This window comes from Pristis pectinata, chromosome 2 (assembly GCF_009764475.1).
Source record: "Pristis pectinata isolate sPriPec2 chromosome 2, sPriPec2.1.pri, whole genome shotgun sequence".
Lineage (NCBI taxonomy): Eukaryota > Metazoa > Chordata > Chondrichthyes > Rhinopristiformes > Pristidae > Pristis > Pristis pectinata.
In genome coordinates this window covers 107,284,734-107,305,494 of record NC_067406.1, presented here as the reverse complement: position 1 = coordinate 107,305,494, position 20,761 = coordinate 107,284,734, and the positions used below count along the sequence as shown (strand labels likewise).

At 39.5% G+C, this 20,761-nt stretch overlaps 1 protein-coding gene across 7 annotated transcripts in view; it reads right to left on the bottom strand.

Moving 5' to 3' along the window:
- Window positions 1–20,761, bottom strand: part of rapgef2b (Rap guanine nucleotide exchange factor 2b) — a 290,810-nt gene that overhangs the window by 102,243 nt on the left and 167,806 nt on the right. For all 7 annotated transcript variants that reach the window (XM_052009267.1, XM_052009270.1, XM_052009268.1 and 4 more), the window contains one exon: window positions 1,546–1,677. In XM_052009267.1, the coding sequence (XP_051865227.1) occupies window positions 1,546–1,677 (132 nt within the window). The remainder of the gene's footprint in view (window positions 1–1,545; window positions 1,678–20,761) is intronic.

Genomic DNA, 20,761 nt, shown 5'->3' with positions numbered 1-20,761 from the left:
GAGACAGAGGATCTGACATAACCTTATAACGGTGGAATAGACAACAGTATAGCCTACATTTGCTTTTCCTTATATTCTAATCTTCTAAGGTCAAATGTAAAAGCAGATTTACATTCAGCCTGAGAATTACAAGTGGCTATCTGCTACACAAACACATATGACCACACAAGCCACCATTTCTTGAAGGTCTAAAATCAAGTGACAGCCAAATTTAGGCTAGCTATTGTGGCAACTCTACAGACACCATAAGTTATTGAGTAATTCACCTGTCACTCATCCATGTACATCACAGCTGCAAATGATTAAGATCAATTTTATGCACAGATTTCATATGTAACTATCCTCTGCCTACCACATTTTTTGCTGGAGGAATTACCCAGCTCTTACTGGGAGAAATTGCTGGAAATTACTTCCCCCTTTATTTAGATTTTCTTTTCTATGTGAATTGGCTTTGTTTGCAGGACAAGTGTCTGCTTTCTGAGAGTTATCTGCTCATCCCATCTCCTATACATTGACATTGTAATTGTCAATATATACACTGTTTAAGAATCACATTAAGAAAGAACTTGCATTTCGATAGCACTTTCCGGCATAGCAGAGCTTTTTTGAGGATGTGACCACTACAGCAGATAAAGGGAGAACCAGTGGGTATAAAGTATTTTGAGGTCCCACACAAGGCAGTCAGTAAACAAGGTTAGAGCACATGGTATTACAAATAATGTACTTGCACGAATTGAGAATTGGTTGACAAACAGAAAGCAGAAGGGGAATAAATGAATCTTTCTTAGATTGGCAGGAGTTTAGAGAAATGAGAGGTGATCTCTATGAAACTTACAGGCTTTGACAGACTGGATGATTCTCTTGGCTGAGGAGTTTGGAATCAAGAGTCACAGTCTCAGAATAAGGCTGTTTAGGATTCAGATGGGAAGAACTTTCTTCACTAGAGGGTGTGGAACATTTGGAATTCTCTACCCCTGAGGGACAAGGAGGCTCAGTCATTGAGTTCATTCAGATTGATAGGTATCTGGAAGTTACAGAAATCAAGGGATATGTGTATAATGCAAGAAAATGGTGCTGACGTAGAAGATTAGCCATGATCTTGAAGAATGGCTGAATGGCTTAAAATGCTAAATTACCCACTCCTGATCCTAACTCTTATGTTTCCATACTTTCAGGATCTCCCAGAAGCAATTTTGAAACGCAGTGGCCAATTTGCACAAATCAAACTTTCCTAAACAGCAACAAAATCGCAATCAGATTTTGATTTTAAATGTCAGTTGAGGCCAAGACAATTTTGGACGGGACACCATCAATCTAAGTACCATGGAAACTTATAACACATGGGAGCACCAATAAGACATTTAAAAGATAGGACATCAAACAATGCTGCACTCCCTCTCAATAGCACAGGAGTATCAACCTTCATTTTATTACTGAAATCACTGTCATGAGATCTGAAGCCACAAACCTCTAATCAAAGGCAAGAGTGCTACCAACCAAGGTAACTCTTGCCCTACATTTCCATTTAAAAAAATACCCACTTACCTGGTAAAGATCAGATAAACTGCTGCTGCCAGAGTCACTGGTGATGCTACATCCTGAATGACTGGAGGATACCTGAGTCACTTGTGGATGGAGGCCATCTGTGAGGTGTAATTTGGTGAAGTCTGCAGGAAGCTGCCCAATGGGAAAAGATAAAGAAAAAATGAGAGTTTGAAAGAGTCAGGTTATGACACATTTGGTAAAAACTATTATTATTATTATGCTAAATGTTCCATAATGATGTTCAATAGAATCTCATGTGAAATATTTTATATGTTGAATTTTTAATATGTTTGGCCAAATATTCACATGTATGGTACTCTTAAATATACTTACAAAACTGATAATTCCATTTCAAATAAGAATGTAACATTTTTAAAGTATTGCCTTTCCTTTTTGCTATTAGGTCAAACTGCTTGTTCCAAATGAGAATGCAATCAGTGAAAATAAAACTAACCATCAATTACATGGGAGTAAAAATAAGTAATTATTTGCTAAACCACAATCTATTTTAAAAATAAGTTGTCAAGAATTATTAGCAAGCTTAAAATTAAAGGAGAAAACTGAAAGCACAAATCATGCCCCAGACTATAAATTAAATGGTAGAATCACAATTTATGAAAACAGAAGAGGCCTTTCAGTACATCTATCTGTGCTAGGTGAAGACAGACATTAGGTTCATTGATCTGCCAACTTTCAGCCTGTGGTCTTGTAGGATATAAGCCTTAAAGTGGTCAATCCAGGTACTCTTCAAATATGTTTAGGGTTTCAGCCTCCACCACTTCTTCAGAACATCATTATTCATTGAGTGAAAATAATTTAAACCATCCCTTTAATTCTTCTACCATTCATCTTAAATCTATGCTCCTGGCTGTTGTCTTCTATTACCAATTCTTTCTGTTAACCCTGAAGAGTTCTCTCATAATTTTACACCTCAATTAAGTCTCCCCTCAGTGTTCTCCAGGATTGGTAAACCTTCTCTGCACTTGTCTAATGGTATCGTATACTTTCTTCAGCACTGTACACAGTACTCTAGCTAAGGCTTTAGTATTTTATACAGTACTAGCATAATCTCCCTGGTCTTGTATCCTATATCTCAGCTAACAAAGGCAGGTATACCATATGCTTTCTTAACTAAGTTATCAATGTTCTGCTGCCTTCAAAATCCTCTATTCTTCTACACTTAATATCCCATGTTTATCTTGCATATCCTGCCTTGTTTGCCCTCCCCAAGTGCATCGGCTCACACTTCCCTACACTGAATTCCATTTGCCACTTCGGTATCCAACTATCCAGTCCAGTTATATGCTCCAGCAGCCTTGCATTTTCTTCCTCACTATCAATCACACTGCCAGTTTTGGCATTTTCAGCAAACTTCTTAATTCTGCATAGATTTACAAATACAGGTTGAACACTCTCCAGTCCAGAACCTTTGGGATTTGACTGGTACCAGACCACAGAAAATTCAGACCACCTAAATTGCCCCTGATCACCTTCCTCTGAGCAGGAGAACTGTTCCTTTTTTAAGTATAGACACTTCCTGAGTCATGTAACGATTCCAAGAACTGTTTGTAAACTGTAAACACTGTCAGCTGAGATCATAAAAGTTGCAGTTGTAGGTTAATTAGGTACAGATTAGTACATATCTTAGTTAATTTTAGATCTTAGTTAGATCTGAGTTAGAATTAGTTAATTAGTATAGATATGTTCTACAGATTCAAAAACTACCAGACCACAAGAGTTGCTGAACCACAGAATGTCAGACTAAAGAGTATCAATCTGTGGTACAAAATGCAAGGGAACTGAAGAACGGAGCCTGGTAGAACCCCAGTGCATGTAGTACTTTACAGACTAAAACTCACATCAACTATTAATCTTTATTTTTGCCCACAGACTCTTTTTCTTTAAATCCAATTTGCCACTTTTCCTTGGAAAGATTTTTACTTTCTTGGTCAATCTGTTACATGGACTTTGTCAAAAGCTTTACCAAAATCCAGTTATACAACATTAAACCCTCCATCAACTTTATTATCTCTTCAAAAATTCAGTTAGTTACTTGGACACAACTTAAATGAATTCATACAAACTTTTCTTGATTAATCTGTGCCTCACTAAATGTTGATTTATTCTACTCCTCAGAATTGTTTCCAACAGTTTAAGAATTTCAAGAATTTTCTTTACACAGGCTAATTATATTGCAGGCAAAACCCCAAAAAATAAAAAAATCTGCTTCCTTATTAAAATCCACATTTGGGCATTGCCTGCTAAAACCTACAGATAAGGATCAGTTTCTAAATTTTGCAGAGCATTCATTGAGCTGCTTGTTCTTCCCCTTCACCTTGATCAAAAGGCTAGAAGTCTTCAAGGTTATCTTCTTCTGAACTCGATCTTGTAGCTTTCACTGGTGTCCTTCCTACCTTCCATTATGTCTTTTCAAATTTCTGTCCACCAAACTTGTGCACCTTTGATCTATTTCCACTGAACCACTAACTATCCAGAGTCCCTTCCTGACATTCACACTGACTCTGCAAATTATTCCCTATCCTCAGTTACTGTCCGCTACTTCTAAAATATCAACCAACCATTCCCTCCTCAAAACCCCAAGTTCTGGACTTTCTGTCCCACTAAGCTACCATCCCATCCATAATTTCCATTTCCTTGAATGTGCTGAAACAAACAACTTGTTAGATTTCAAACCCTGCTACAGCATTAACCTTCTCCTCCACCATTTAGGTCTGTGTTTCTGCCCTTGCTTGGAGTTCCATTCTGACTTATCCAAGTCATAGATAGCATATCTCTAGCACTGCCACCTCTTTGCACTCACATGCTGCTAGCCCTGAAAACACCAAGCACTGATTTATGGTTCTTCAGTTACCTCAGTTACATCATCACTCTTGGCCATATCATTCAAAGACAGTCAGCTTTCACATGTATTCTTAAGGTACTGAGCTCTATTCATCATTTCTCCCTCCATGGGGGTTCATCAAGCACAGCTTTCAAATGTGGTTATGAATTCCAAGACAATGGTCACACAGGAGGTACATTGCCTGAAAAGAATACTATATACCTTAACTGAAGTTTTACATCACTTCAGATCCTGGTGTACAGCAGAATGGTAGGAATGATGTAGATGAGGGACGATTATGAAACAGACATTGAAATGGCAACCACACTCAAAATACTTCTATTGAGGCCCCACTTAGTCAAAACCCAACACGTTCCATTATTTCCCCTCTGCAGAGGTGCAGATGGAATTATCTTTGGCAGTGCCCTCACAGGCTCTAAATTCTGGAGAAAACAAAGCCAAAATCAATCAGCCAGTCAGTGCAACCATATGTGTCATTCCTGGTTAGGTCAGAAGGTTCAGCACACTAGCAGTGGTTCCCATTGAGAATTGTCACTTTAAGCAATCCTACCACAGCAGTCACACATCTCTCGTATTGTACCCCTATACAACATTGCTAAGGATAATGACAAGTGTCATGAACCAAGTTTGAAAAGGATATCCCTCATTTTCTATCGGCCAAACATTTAGTCTGCTTCTTAGAATTAAAATGATATCAGACTACCACAAAGCATTTTTGCCAGCTCTCAGTATATCTAATACAGACTTCCTTGAGCCTCTATTTGTTGGTCTGCAATAGCTATGCATTGATGGATGGATATCCCTTGAAGTTGGTATGGTGATGGTCATTTTGCCACTTCTGTCCAGTTGCTGGTAATCAGATGTATCAAGCGCCAGAGTCCAGCTCATTCTGGCTTTAGTCATGATAGGGAACTTTCATCCAAGTCCCAAACCTGGCAGATAACCAGACAAATAATATTGAGGGTAGTGGCAATGTTCACACCCACCAGTAGTTTATGGCCATGAGACAGTTCAGTGTTTCTTAATCCAAGAGAAGGGAGGGTTTCAAGAGGCTTCTCTTAATCCAAGAGAAGGCAGACTCAGAGTTGTACGGCATGGACATAGGACTTTTGGCCCAACTTGTCCATGCTGATCAAGATGCCTATCTATGCTAATCCCTTTTGCCTGCATGTGGGCCCTCTCTCTCTAAACCTTTCCTATCCATGTACCTGTCCAAATGTCTTTTAAACCTTGAAATTGTATCTGCCTCTACCATTTCGTCTGGCAGCTTGTTCCATATACTCACTACACTCTATGTAAAAAAACTTCCTCCTTTGATCTCCTTCAAATACATACCCTCTCCTTTACCTTTTCTGCCAGGGATCTCATGTCCCCATTTTGCCCTCTTAAGTGTACTCCAACATCCCTTATACTTCTCAAAGGATTCACTTGATTCTAGCTTTCTATACCTGACATATGCCATCTTCTTTTTCCTGACCAGAGCCTCAATATTCCTCATCAGACAGGGTTCCCTAATCTTGCCAATCTTACCCTTTACTCTAATAGGAACATGCTGGCCCTGACCTCTCCCTATCTCACTTTTAAAAGCCTCCCACATGCCAGATGTCCCTTGACCTGCTAAGGCTCTCCCAATCATCCTTTGCAAGTTCCTGGCCAATGCTATCAAAATTAGCTTTGCCCCAATTTAGTACTTTAACTTGTGGACCAGTCCTATCTTTTTTCATAATTGTCTTGAAGTTAATAGAGTTAAAGTCATTGGTCCCAAAGTGCTCCCCTAATGACATATCAGCCACTTTCCCAGCCTCATTTCCTAAGCTGAGGTGAAGTGTAGCCCCTTCTCTAGTAGCAATATCTCAATTTTGCTTCAGAAAACTTTCCTGGACACACTTATCAAATTCTGCCCCATCTAATCCCTTGGCACTATGACTGTCCCAGCCAACATAAGGGAAGTTAAAATCACCCTATAATTCCTACCCCAATTTGCGATTTCCCTGCATATTTGCTCCTCTAATTCTCATTGTTTATTTTAGCAGGGGGGGGGGACCTATAGTAGTATCCTATCGAAGTCATCCCTTTTTTCTATATTCTACTAATAGAGCTTCACTGGATGATTCCCCAGGAATATCCTCTCCAATCCTGCTGTGATGTTCTCCCTAATCAATAGTGCAACTCCCCCCCACCCTCCTTACCTCCACTCTATCATGCCATAAGCATTTGTATCACAGAACATTGAGCTGCCAGTCTTGCCCATCCTTCAACCATGTTTCCATAGTGGCTATAATATCACTATGCATGCCTTGAGTTCAACTGCCTTACTGTCAGGCTTCTTGAATTAAAATAATGCAGTTTAGTCTATCAAACCTTCTTGGTTCCTGTCCTGCCCCCAAATGGCCTGCCTACTAGATTTGCTTGCTTTAACTTCTATATTTGTGTCATCTTTCTCATCTGATAATACTATTACTTTGGTCTCCACCCCCTATCAGGCGAGTATAAATCTGCCCGAGTAGCTCCAGCAAATCTCCCTGCCAGGATATTGGTTCCCCTACAGTTCAGATGCAACATATCCGTCTTTTGTACAGGTTCCCTCTGCCCTGGAAGAGATACTAATGGTCCAAGAAACTTGAATCCGTCCCACCTGCAGCAGTTCTTCAGTCACACATTCATTTGTCCTATCCCCTTATTCCTATTCTTACTAACACATGGCACAAGACTAATCCAGATAATACAACCCTAGATAACCTGCTTTTTAACCTCCTGCCTTACTCCCTATCTTCACTTTACAGGACCTCGCTCCTTTTTGCTACGTATGTCATCAATACCAATGTGTACAATGGCCTCTGGCTCTCTCTGCGCTTCCCCTTGAGAAAGTTTTGCAACCATTTGGAGACATCCTTGACCTTGGCACCAGGGAGGCAACATATCATCCTTAAGTCTCATTTGTGGCCGCTGAATCTTGTGTCTGTACTCCTAACTATTGAACTTCTATCACTATGGTTTTCTTAGACTCTACCCTCCCTTGCTGTGCATTAGAGCCAGTCATCGTGCCACAGACTTGGCTGCTGCTGTTCTCCTCTGAAGGGCCATGCCCCCAACAATATCCAAAAATATTACTTGATACTGAGGAAAATGGTTATGGGAATCCTGTACACCCTGCCTAGCTCTTCTACTTGGCCTGGTGGGTCACCCAATTACCTGTGCCTGTACCTGAGAAGTAACTACTTCCCTAAAGCTCCTGTCTATGATGCTCTGAGCATCACAGATGCTCCTCAGCAAGTCAAACTGCAGCTCAAGCTGTTCTATGCGGTCAGTCAGGAGCTGCAGCTGGACACAATTCCTGCAGACACAGTCACCAGGAAGTTTCCCTAATCTCCCATATTCTGCAAATGTCTACCACTCCCTAACTTCACTATATCAGTATAAAGTACTGATGTTGAAGAAATCAAAGTAATTTAGTCATCATGCTTTTTTTGTCCAATGCCTCATACAAATTAGATAGTTCTCTTTCCATGTTTCCACTCTACATGTTCTATCCAGTGTACCTACCTCCTACACATTTCCTTCCTACATACGAAGAAAACCAAGCATCTTCCGATCCCGTCACAAACCCTATTTATTCCATTAGCACAATTCTATCCTTAATCTGTTGATTAATTGTAGCTTAAATGAAGCTGGCCTGCTGACCACACAGCTTCTCTACTCAAAAGACGAGTTACTTCCATCTTCAAAGCATTATGAAATTCAATACTTGCTTTAAATCCATCTGCAGCTAAAAAATTAATTCATGCCATTTTCATTTTGTCTTAGCCTTCCAAGCATCGATCATTCAAAATTATGCTTCTCATTGTTTATTCTACCTACTCACAATTGTTCTTTAACTCCTGGTCCTCCAACACCAATTTAAAATTTTATCTCACATTAAATCCCAAAATGATCTTACCTCTTGTCATCACTTTTTCCATATTATCTTTAATCCCACAGCCAAATATCTTCAAGGACAATCTATTCACTCATTTACTACTGTTTTAAGCAATAATCTCTTCCTTTGCTCATCAATAACCACCTTGGCCAAGAGCTTTTGAATTCTCTCCCTATACCTGGATCTCTCTACTCCTCCTCTAATGGCAGAACTTGGACCATATTCTTTCAATATTTACCATGTTTCCTTACAATACTGAAGGAGGCAATTTTGGCCCATTAAATCTACACAAGTTGAAAGAACAATCCTATTCCACTAAATTTCCCCGTAATCAATATTCCCCATATTCTCATCAACTCCCCCCAAATTCTACCACTCACCTACACAAAAGGGGCCAATTAATCTATCAATGCGCACACCTTTGCGATGTGGGAGGAAACCAGAGTGCTAAGAGGAAACCAACACAATCACAGAAAAAATATACAAACTCTGGAGGTCAGATTTGAACCCAGATCACTGGAACCATGAGGCAGTAACTCTACTAACTGGTGATTATCCCTAATATCTCTTTTGATTTGACATTTGTATATGCCCAGTTCTGTTACTTTTGGGTAATTTTGACATGAAGGCTTTTCACATGGCATCAGCCATGATTCGGATGTAAGCAAACTCACCTCTAAATCAATGACGCCATTCCACTGATGTGGAAGAGGAGTTCTGTATCCAAGGCAATATCCAACACCACTAACTGAGAGAGTTTGCTGGGTCCAAATTAGTTGTTGTAGTTAAATAATTTACCATAACTATATTTTAAAAGGTACTTAATTGTCCCTCAAGCACGTTGGGCCACACTGATGGTATAACATGCACTAACACTAACACAATGCCTTCCTTTCTTAAAAATGGCAACTTGAGCAAAATACCTTTATTCAACAATTTTGAATATTTGGAAGAAGAGAAAACAGTTCAAAATAATATACTTATGAATGATTAATACCTGGATAGTTTGTAAATTATACAATATTTCAGAGGTGACCTACCATAAACATTGATCTCTGAAGCACTGCACATCACTAAGTATTTTGGTTTTTTGATATTCTTCATGAAATTTGTGCTATGGCAGCAACATCAAGTGGTCAATTTTTAATATTTCACATTTCAGAGTGTACTATATGTTCATTCTGCAACAAAGAGCAGCAGGTGCCAACCCTGCCTTTACTTGATTTCTTTTAGCATGCTTATCAAAGAACAGCAATTCTTTCTCCTCTGTAGCCAAAGGGCATTGGGAGCAACTACTCTGCTTTCAAAGCCACAGCAGCTGATAAAAGTTAGCCAAGCATAAAACAAAGGATTGAACCTTGCTGAACAAACATCTACAAATTGAATCCATATTATCTTTAAACAAACCCCTACACTTAATGAGTTCGAAATGGCGCAAGCTTAAACAAGACCCATTTCTGGATCTTTCAGCATACTCTCGAGTGCAAAAACAAATTGATATTGAACAACACCGGACCAATACTGTAACCTTATTTTTACCATGACACCACTGTTTTGTGTGATTTGCTATAAAATTTCAGTATTTGTGTTTTTAACACCATCATCCATTTAGGAAGGAATACACTAAAATTTTTTAAAAAAGGAAATAAAATTATCTTCAAAAAAAATTGTTGTGCTGATCACTGCCAAAGAGCACAAAAGCTCACTTATTTCCTGCTTTAAAGTTGGCAAACAGGTGTGCTTTTGAGAAACCCTAGAAACTTCCGAGTCAAGTATTTTTTTAAAAACAAAAAAGATGTGATGAGGTGGGTTCAATCAAGATCATTCACAGATTCAACTTTACTAAAATAAAATAACACAGATGCTGAAAATCCAAAATAAAACCAGAAAAAAATAAAAATACTCAGGTGGTCAGGCAGCATGATGCCACCAGAACTGATTGATATTCCCAGCATTTTCTGTTTTCATTCCATTTGACTACATTAAATATTCAGTGTTGTTCTAAACCATGCCCAAAGAAATTCTTACCATTGTAAAGCAGTTTACAAAAGGATTGTATCTCATTTCAGTGCAAAAATGTGAGACAATCTAGATCATAGGATTAACATAAAGTAAATAAGTATTTAGGTAGATTTGAGTACATGAGTGTTTGGAATAATTCATCTTACCCAAGCACTAATTTAGGACTTGCACTCTAAAATCGAACATTTCTTGTTGAATGCAAGTTTATGAAGGTCTATCCCCTTAAATATAATTAGGAAGATTTCAGGTTGCCAAGCAACCTTCTATGGCCACAGCAAAATGAATGAAAGTGGGCAGGATTTAATTACAGTTATGAATTGTAACTGCAGTACATACTTAGTTAACTGACACGGTCCACCAGTGAGTCTGGTGAGGGAAAAGTAGGCAAATGAATTTCAAACTTGAGCACCCAAGCTTTTTAGCACTAGAATACTTGTGCACTAAATTCTACACTATAAATGGAGAACGTCCTTTTAGAATCCCTCTCCACTTGCAAGAAACTGTGGCCACAAGATAACTTTGTAATTGTTTGCCCTTATCAAAGGAAGCAATAATACTAAAACTAGATTGAAACCACTTTGCCTGCATTTTATAATCAGCAGTGAAGTGACATCTCTATTCACTATTTACCTTGTGCACTGAAAATCTAGTGATTTCTGTGGTTTGAATCAAATGACACTTTAAAGGAATTTTTGATACCCAGCAATAGTAATGCCTTCAAGCAGGCTGACAAGCCATTGAAGAATTTCATATAAAACAAACTAGGAGGTTAAAAACTACCAATTTCATCTCAACCTTAAGCGTTTTACAACATGCAAAAGAAAGACTGGAACATGTAAATAAGATTGAGAGAGAAAAAAAATAAAATTATTTAAAATAATTCTTATTTGATGCTAGTATGGAATTCTGATATATCTGATTGGAGAGACCATCAGTACAGAAAAAGTTAGTTGTTCAGGCCAGAGAGTTCATGGAGCATTAATTGGAAATGGCAAATACTAGAAGGCACAGCTTTGAGGGAAAGTTCGAAGGAGATTTACGAAGCAAGTTTTTTTTACATAAGTGAGTGGTAGGTGCCTGGAACGCACTGCCTGGAGAGGTAGTAGAAGTAGACAACAGCAACATTTAAGAGGCACTTAGACAGGCACGTGAACAGGCAGGGAATGGAGGGATGTAGATTTTGTACAGGCAGGTGTGCAGTTTAAATTGGAATCATGGTTGGCACAGACAGCTTGAGTCTGTGCTGTACAGTTCTATTATCTAATTATGAATTAGTAAGTCACTTAAAACTTAGTTACACCTCAGGCAATTAAGAATAATATAATTTAAGAATCATGTGTAGAGCAAACAATTGGAAAGGGAGGTACTTTGGTGTAGCAGGGAGTGCAGCTGCCTCACAGATCCAGTGACCCGGGTTCAATCCTGACCTCTGATGCTGCCTGTGAAGCTTGTACATCCTCCCTGTGACTTCATGCATTTCCCCAAGGTGCTCTGGTTTCCTTTCACATTCCAAATATGTGCTGGTTGGTAGGTTAATTGGTAACTGAAATTTAGGTAGGTGGAAGGAGAATAAGGGTGGAGATGATGGGCATGTGAGAGAGAATAGGTTATAAGGATATAAGTGGAAAAATGGAATTGCTCTGAGAGCCAGCATAATCTCAATGGGTTGAACAGCTACCTTCTCTGTCACTTGGAAATATGAGAAAATACTTTGTAAATATCTAGTTCTCAGCACTGTGTTGCTTTTTTAAATAATTGTACTAGAGAATTACATCCTGAGGAGCAGGGAAACACTGATAGCAACATTTCCATAATTAACTGTGCATATGTATGTATTCCAAGGGTTGATACTTTATTTCCTCCATTATATGCACCATCTTCATCATCGACAGTTCCTCAGGATTCATCGAGGATGACTTGCCTACAGTTAGATGGGTTTTCAGATGACTGATAAGGCCTGTGTGTGAACTGCAGACTTTTCCCACAGATAGAGCAGACAGTGAGTAAAAACACATTTCTATCTCGATGCATCACGGTTTGGTATGGCAAACACTCTGCCCAAGACCACAAGGAACTGCACAAAGTTATGTACACAGCTCAGCACATCACAAAAGCCAGCCTCCCCGAGCCTCCCCCCCACCCATCATGGACTCCATCTGCACTTCTCACTGTCTCTGAAAAGTAGCCAACATAATCAAAGACCCCTCCTGCCCCAAACATTCTCTTCTCTTCCCCCTCCCATCGAGCAGAAGATACAAAAGCCTGAAAGCACGTACCACCAGGCTCAAGGATAGCTTCTATGCTGCTTTTATAAGATTATTGTATGATGAGAGGGACTCCTGACCTCACAATCTACCCAGTCATGGCCTTGCACTTTATTGTCTGCCTGCACTGCATTTTCTCTGTAACTGTAACAGTATATTCTGCATTCTGTTATTGTTTTTCCCTTATGTATGGATGGCAAGCAAAACAAGACTTTTTGCTGTTTCACTGTACCTTGGTACATGTAATAAACAAAAAATCTTCAGATTCTGGATATCTGAAATAAAAAAAGAAAATGCTAGAAATACTCTGGACTACAATATGATAAAATTCTTCATCCAAGTGGAAAGTGAAGTAGTTCATTCCGAAACCAGGGTCCCAGATCTAACCTGATCTACAAAATTAAGAGGATTTTAAAAACTTGTAAAGAATGAACAAAAATGATAGAGAGGGAAAAATTGAATATGAGTGTAAATTAGCAAGAAAAATGAAAACAGATTGTAAGCATGAGCCACTTAGAGGCTGAGACAGGAGAAAGAGTATAAGAAAAAAAATCACTGAAATTTTAGACAATTGTTTCATATCTGTTCACAATTCACGACACAGGAAGTATTCAAGAAGTACCATAGTACCAAGTTATTAAAGTGAGGAATGTAAAGTAAGTAATAATTGGGGGGGGGGGGGGGCGGGAGGAGGAAGGAAATCAGTGAATCAGAGAAGCTTAATTGTAAAAAGTGCCAGTAAATCCCTATGACCTACATCTGGAGGTCAAAAAGGTGGCTATGTAGATAGAACTGGTTTCAATTTATCAATTGCTCATGAGAGTCTTATTTAATGAAAGTGGTACAATACCAAGATGTAACCATCAGCTGCTATTACCTCTCCAGCAACAAAATTGGCCACTATTTGTTAAACACCACCATTGTTGTTTTATAACAAACCACAGGGTTTTAAAGTCAATAATTAGTCTACACCCGTTCATTATGCTGCAAAAAGCATACAGGGGCACCCCGGGTTATGGAAGACCTGAATTAAGGAAGAAAAGGAATACCAGCTTGTAGGAAGACTAGATGATACAAAAATTTTGCTACAAACAACGAATAGTACTCCACACCTGGAGTACTGCATCAAGTATCCGGAAGAACTTTCATAATTTGGAAACAATTTGAAGTATACTAGATAGATTCCTGGAGTGAGGAAATATTGCGTACTCTCCCACCCCACCCCCCATCAGCAGACCTGCAGAATTCCAATGATGGAAAATGAATCACAATGCAGTGTAATGCTGACAGTAAGGCAGAAACAGCTTTTGCACAAATACTACTCCACACCTCGTGCTTGTACTTTGGCTGAATTTCTCATCATCTTGAGGAACAGCTTCAAATTCTTTCAAAGGTGAGTATCTTGGTTTAAATGTACTCAACATCAGAACATAATCTAACTTATGAGAGCTTATGTGGAGAGTTGATTTTCTCTAGATCTCTATCCCTTCTCATCCATTGTCTCATCGCTACTAATCTCCTCTCTCCCTCCATTCTAAAATGGTTGTGTTTCAGTGTTTAGTTCCTATTGACATCCTAATAAACTGACAAACTGCCAATGGCATGCAACTTGTGTACCGCATAATAACACTGAAAAAAATATTGAAGTCACCCCAAACTACCCAGGGCAAAACTTCATTCATAGAGTTGTACTCTAGTTGTACAGCAGAGAAACAGGCCCTTTGGCCCACCACATCCAGGCCAACCTTTAGTGCCCATCTGCACCAATCCCATTTGCTCACACAATGGCTGTATCCTTCTACAGCCTGCTATTTAAGTGCCTGACCAATGGTCTCTTAAGCACAGTGATTGTATCCAATTCCACCACCTACTCTGGTAACAAATTCCAGGTATCAACCACTCTCTATGTAAAACAAAACTTTCCCTCAAATTCCCTTTAAAAATCCTTCCTCCCACTTTACACCGATGGCCTTTTGTTTTTGATACCTGTCACTTAGGACAAAGATTCTGACTATCTATGTTTCAACCGACCCTCCCAACCTCCCTCCCACTCAACCTCCCTCCCTCTCAACCTCCTTCACTCCTGCTTATCTACTCATGTTCCTACTTTCAGGGAATTATGGACTCGAACCCCAAAATCCCTCTGTCCATCAACATTCCTTAGCGCCCAACCATTTACCATCTATGTCCGACCCCAATCTGACTTCCCATTCAATTTCAAAACAAATTTATGCTCTTACTTAAAATTCCCACACATTGGCAAATTCTAATTTCTGCATTCAAATGAAATCTGCCCACTCTGTGCTTAAAGTGACCAAGTCTATTATATCCAAATTTGCTGACATACCAAGGCAGGTGGACACAAATTGCAAGAAGGAAACACACAGTCTGTAAAGGGGTATTAACAAGTTAAGTAAGTGGGGAAAAAAATTGGACATATGGTCTGCTTCTACTCCTATTTATGTTGTTATTCATTTAAGTTTATCATTACTTGTACCATCTTGGGAACATACTTAAATCTGGTTTCTGCCATTGTCCATCAATCATAATGCTTGAACCCATATTTGCAATCCACTTTTTAAAGAGCTTTTTGCCTATATTTTGGCAGTCAGAAACTTATTTTCCTTTATTATAATCCATTTCACTACTGCTTCTGAATAGAGACGACCAAATTTTCTACTGCTTTAATGCCCAGTGTTCATTTCTTCAGAGCCTCCATCAGTACATCCTAAAAAGTGTTTGCTTCATTATCTCTGCTTTTAGATCCTAATTCAGTTACATAACCACAGTTTCATAACTTTAGTTTCTTGTTCACGTAATCTCTTCCTACACAGGAGGAGACCAATTGGCTCATTGAGTCTATGTTGGCTCTCAGAGCAATCCCATTAATACCACTCCCTGACAACTAATTCTCACTCTCATGCCCAGTAACTCCGCATTGATTCTGCTACTACCCATCTACACTAGAAGTGATTTACAGTAACCAATTAACCTACCACTGGCACTTCTTGGGGATGTGGGAGGAAACCCACAGAGGTGTAGGGAGAACATGCAAACTCCACACAGTCAGCAGCAGTGGTCAGAATCTAACCGAGGTCAGTGAAGCTGGAACTGTGAGGCAGCAGCATTACCTGCTGTGTCATTGTGCTACCTAGTTCCAAATAGCACATGCTAACTGCTATTTTGAACTGGAGTCAATAACTTCCTGTTTTTCTTATTATTTTCCAAAACCCCTTTCTTACATCCTGTGACCTGCTTTGTTAAGCCTTTAAGTTATTCCCTCTCCTTCTTTGTTATCCACCAAAACACCAAAGTTTCTGCATTATAAGTCTTGACCCTAATTTCCCGAGCCTTTCTAACTGTTGAATTATATCACAACCAATGGGTAGCAGCTGCTGAACTAAAAATCTAGAGAAGTTGACAATATTTGGAAATTAAGATATAGTTGAATACATTTTGATGCTTAGGACTTGGGTTGGTAAGGTGCTTAATATTCTATTATAGTTCAAATAGATTGAACTTAGCTGAGCTGATGAGAACTTGGAAATAGTGCTTATCAAATCTCTAATGCTGCCAATTTATCATCAGTGTCATATTCTAAACAAATGTATCAAGTGACACTTTATTAAATTCCTTTTAAAAGAGTTTAGCATACAACCAAAAAGGCTGTACTACCAGTTGTGCGTTGCGCCTATAATGACAGCAGTAAGCTTCGATGGGTAACAGCCCTCATTACAACTTATCCCTTAGCCTCACCCTATCAGAGATATTACCTCTCCCCAAAACTCCATTCAGGTTTTATACTAACTCGTTTTCCCTCCTCCCTAGCTATGACAAAGGGCATTTAACGTATAATAGGCTGCCTGACCTGCTGAGTGTTTCCAGCATTTTCTATTTTTATTTCAGATTTCTAGCATCTGCAATTTCTGGATATTCATTTTGGGTTCCTTGGGAGATAAGTGCAGCACATTGCTGAAGCATCCTTTTAACTTTTAGGAATACCACGAATAATTAGACTGTCTGAAAATACCAAGATGAAATGCCTGCTCCACTCCTGCTCAAACACAAAGAAGCGCTTTGAAACATAGGTCCTGAGATCCTGGAGAAGAGTGCTACTGTGCCTCATTCCTACAGAAGCATAGTAGCAGCTACTTGTTGCAGTAGCACCAAAGATCTGCAGTCATTCAAAGCAGGATTCATAAATTATTGTTAGTCTTAGCTTACCACTTATACTGGACAATTGGACTAAATCATGTCTTGTTCATCTTTCATAGTGATTCATTGGGCCAAATGAAATAATTCATCAAAACAATGATCAATTTGTACTAGACATACCAAAAGCTAACTCAAAAAGATATTATCAAGGTAATAGATGAAGTAAAGCAGTAGCTGAAATAAATGGGAAAATAAATGTAAAGCAAACCCGAAAGCAAGTAAATATAAAGCTGTCCTGATGAAGGGCCCTGACCCGAAACGTTGACCGCCTGCTTTTCTCCACAGATGCTGCCTGGCCTGCTGAGTTCATCCAGCATCATCATGTTTTTCATCTAGATTCCAGCATCTGCAGTCCTTTGGTTCTCTATAGCAAGCCCTGGCTTGTTTTGGTTATAATTAGCAGAATTGCTACACAAACACACTCTAGTTCACGTTTGATCTTTGGAATAAGGTCAGTCCGAAGCCCATAAGCTTTAAAGCAGGAAAAGAATAAAGTCTTCTGCCATGGCTCTGATATAGGATGTTACATCTCTTCAGTACAGACAAATATTTCTTCATATGGCCACAGGTGCAAACAGGCCTAACATTCTTGGTGGATTAGTCAACTGTCTGGGAAGTGAACAAAATATACGCACAAGAGGTAAAGGAATGGGTAAACTCCCAGGGCTGGAACCTAAGCTAGAAGAAATAGTCCTGTACAAGCCAATGTAGTTGGGCAACAGTTAGTGTGGATGTAACTGATGCAATGGTTGACTAGCCCTAAAAAAAAGCTAGAAACACATATTTCATATAGAGAGAGAAGAGGAAGACAACATATCAATTATTTTCCGAGACACAGCCATCAAAGATGTTCAAAGTCTTTCAGTGACTGCACAGCTATCTGCGAATTGTTGGGACTATATTACACAAATAAAACCTATTTTTTGTGATCAGGGTATTCCATCCCTATTTATCCTGTGAAAATGCAGCATTCTGGTAAAGGTATATCAACTTTGCTGCTGGGAAGAGGTCCAGGATTTAGACCTAGCAATGAGGAAGGAATAGCGATATATTTCCAAATAAGTATGGTGTGCAATGCAGAGGTAAACCTGCAACTGAAGCCATTATCCTTCTTGTTGGTAGAGGTTTCAAGTTTGGGAGGTACTGTGATGGTAGCCAAGGTAAGTAACTGCGGTGCATTTTGTTGAATGTGCACACTGCAGCCTCTGTATGCAAGTGATGGAGGTAATGAATATTTTGGGTGGTGGATATGGAGTCAATCAAGTTGTCTGCATTGACCAAGATGGTGTTAAGATTCTTGAAAGTTGTTGGGAGCTGAACTCATTCAGGCCAATGCTGAGTATAATATCACATAATTGATTTGTGCCTTGTAGGTGATGGAAAGACCTTGGGCAGAAACACAATGCCTAACTTGTTCTTGCAGCCACAATACTTATGTGGCTGGTCCAGTTGAGTTTCTGGTTAATGATGATCTCCAGGATATCAATAATGGAAGACTCAGCAAAGGTAATGCCATTGATTGTGAAGGGCAGATGGTAAGGCTCTCACTTATTGGAAATGGTCATTACCTGGTACTTTTTGGCATTAACATAACTTGCCACTTCTCAGCCCATACCTGAATGCTGTCCAGGTTATTTGTTTAGGAGGCACAAATGGAATTAAACACTGCAATCAATGAACATCCCCATCTCTAACCTTATGATGAAGGGAAAGTCATTGATGAAGCAAATGAAGATACCTGGTTCAAATAATACTCAAAGAAATTCCTGTAGTAATGTTCTGGGGCTGGGACACTGGTTGGGAACTTGACGAAAATAATTCCATTGAATGTAAAAGGTAGGTGGTTGGACACCCTCTTGTCAGAGATTGTCACTGCCTGGCATTTTTTGGGTATAAATGTGACCTGTCACTTCTCAGCCAATGCCTGCATGTTGTTCAGGTGTTACTGTTGTAAATGGAATTGAATGAATATCAGCATAAAATTCCCACTTCCAACCTTATAGTGGAAGGAAAGTCATTGCTGAAGCAGGGGAAGTTAGTTGTGCCTATGACATGGTCCTGAAGAACTTCTGCACTGATGAATGTGATGGTTAACTTCTAACAAGTCCAATCATCTTCCTTTGTGCCAGATACGACTCCCAGAGATTGGAGTATTTCCTCCTTGATGCTCATTTCCTTAAGTCATACAAGGACACCTGTATACCATGCATTCAAATACTACCTCTCACCTCCCCTCTTCAATTTTTGGACCAAGGCCGAGTTCTGGAACCAAGTGGTCCCGGTGAAATGCAGATTGGGCATCAGTAAGTTATTAGTGAGTAACTGTCACTTGATGCCACTGCTGATGACACTTTCACCCTTTTGTTGACAATTGAGAGAAGACTGATTGGTCAATTAATAACCAGAATAGATTTGTTGCACTTTTTACAAACATGATATACCTGGGCAATGACACTGGTGGGTAGATGCAATGGTGACACTACCAGAAAAGCTTAGCTAAAGATGCAACCTTTAAAGATGCAACTTTAGCTAAAGGATGGTGTTTGAGGTGAATCCAGTGCCCTCAGGGAATTCAAGACATGTGGAGTAACTTGAATTGGCTGAAGACTGGTTTCTATGATTGCAGAGATGTCAAAGAATGCCAGGATGGATCACCTAGCCAGAATTTCTGATTGAACATCATTTTGAATGCCTGATCTTTAGCATTCACATGTTGAAGGTGGGATATTTTTGGAGACTACTCTTCACATCATCTGTTTAATTATGCATCACCATTAAAGACAGATGTGTCAGAACAGCAGAGATTTGATCTAACCCACTGATTGTGAGATAATTTAGCTTGTGTTGTTATGCCTTTTTTGATCTTTAGCACACACGTAGCCTTGTGTTGCACCTTCACTTGGTTAGCACCTTATTTTTGTACTCCACTGAATTATGGCTGATCCCTTGCTTTGATAGTTATAGTAGAGTGAAGGACATGCTGGGCCACAAAATTACACATTGTAGTGGTGTACATTTCTGCTGCTGAAGTTGATAGTTCCTCACAAATGCCAAGTTTTGAGCTGTCATTTCTGCTCTGAGTCTATTCCACTTGGCACAATTGAAGTGCCACACAACACAATAGGTGTTCTTGGTATGAAGATAGGACTTTATCTCCAGGTGGTTTGTGACGTGCTCTATCAATAATGTCATGCATTTGCCATGGGTAGACTGGTGCGGATGAAGTCAATTAAGGTTAAAATCTCATGTTGTTTCCCTCACTTCAAGCAGCAGGTAACTGATGAATGAATGAATGGAAGGAGTTAACTGAATTGCCTTAGCCAGATGGCCCAGTCTGGCAGCTAGGTCCTTCAGGACTCCACCATTGCTTGTGCTACCATACCATTCTTGGTGATAGATATTAATAACCCCCATCAAGATACATTCTGTGCCCTTGATACATTCAGTGGTTCTTGCAAGTGTTGTTCAACATGAAGGAGCACTGATTTATCAACTGAGTGAGGCCCATTGGTGGTAATCAGGGTAAGATTTCCTTGCCCATGTTTGACATGCCATGAGGCTTCATGGACCCTCAAGTCAATGTTGAGGACTCCCAAGGCTACTCCCTCCTGCTTGTACCTCACTGTGCCACCATCTCCAGTTAGGCTATCCAACCAGTGGGACAAAATATGCCCAGAGATGATGATGGAAAAGTCTGGCACATTGTCTGTAAGATCTGATCCCGCAAGTTACAACAACATTGGGCTGTCGTTTAAACTGGTCTGTGGGACAGCTATCCTAACTTAAACACCAGTCCCCAATATTTGTAAGCAGGACTTTACGAAGTTGAATGTACAAGTTGAAACTTTGTCTCAACCAAACTTAATGCCTAGGCTGTTGCCAACTGCTGTTTGCTTTTATTCTTTCTGTTTCAACACAATTGTACTGGTATAACTG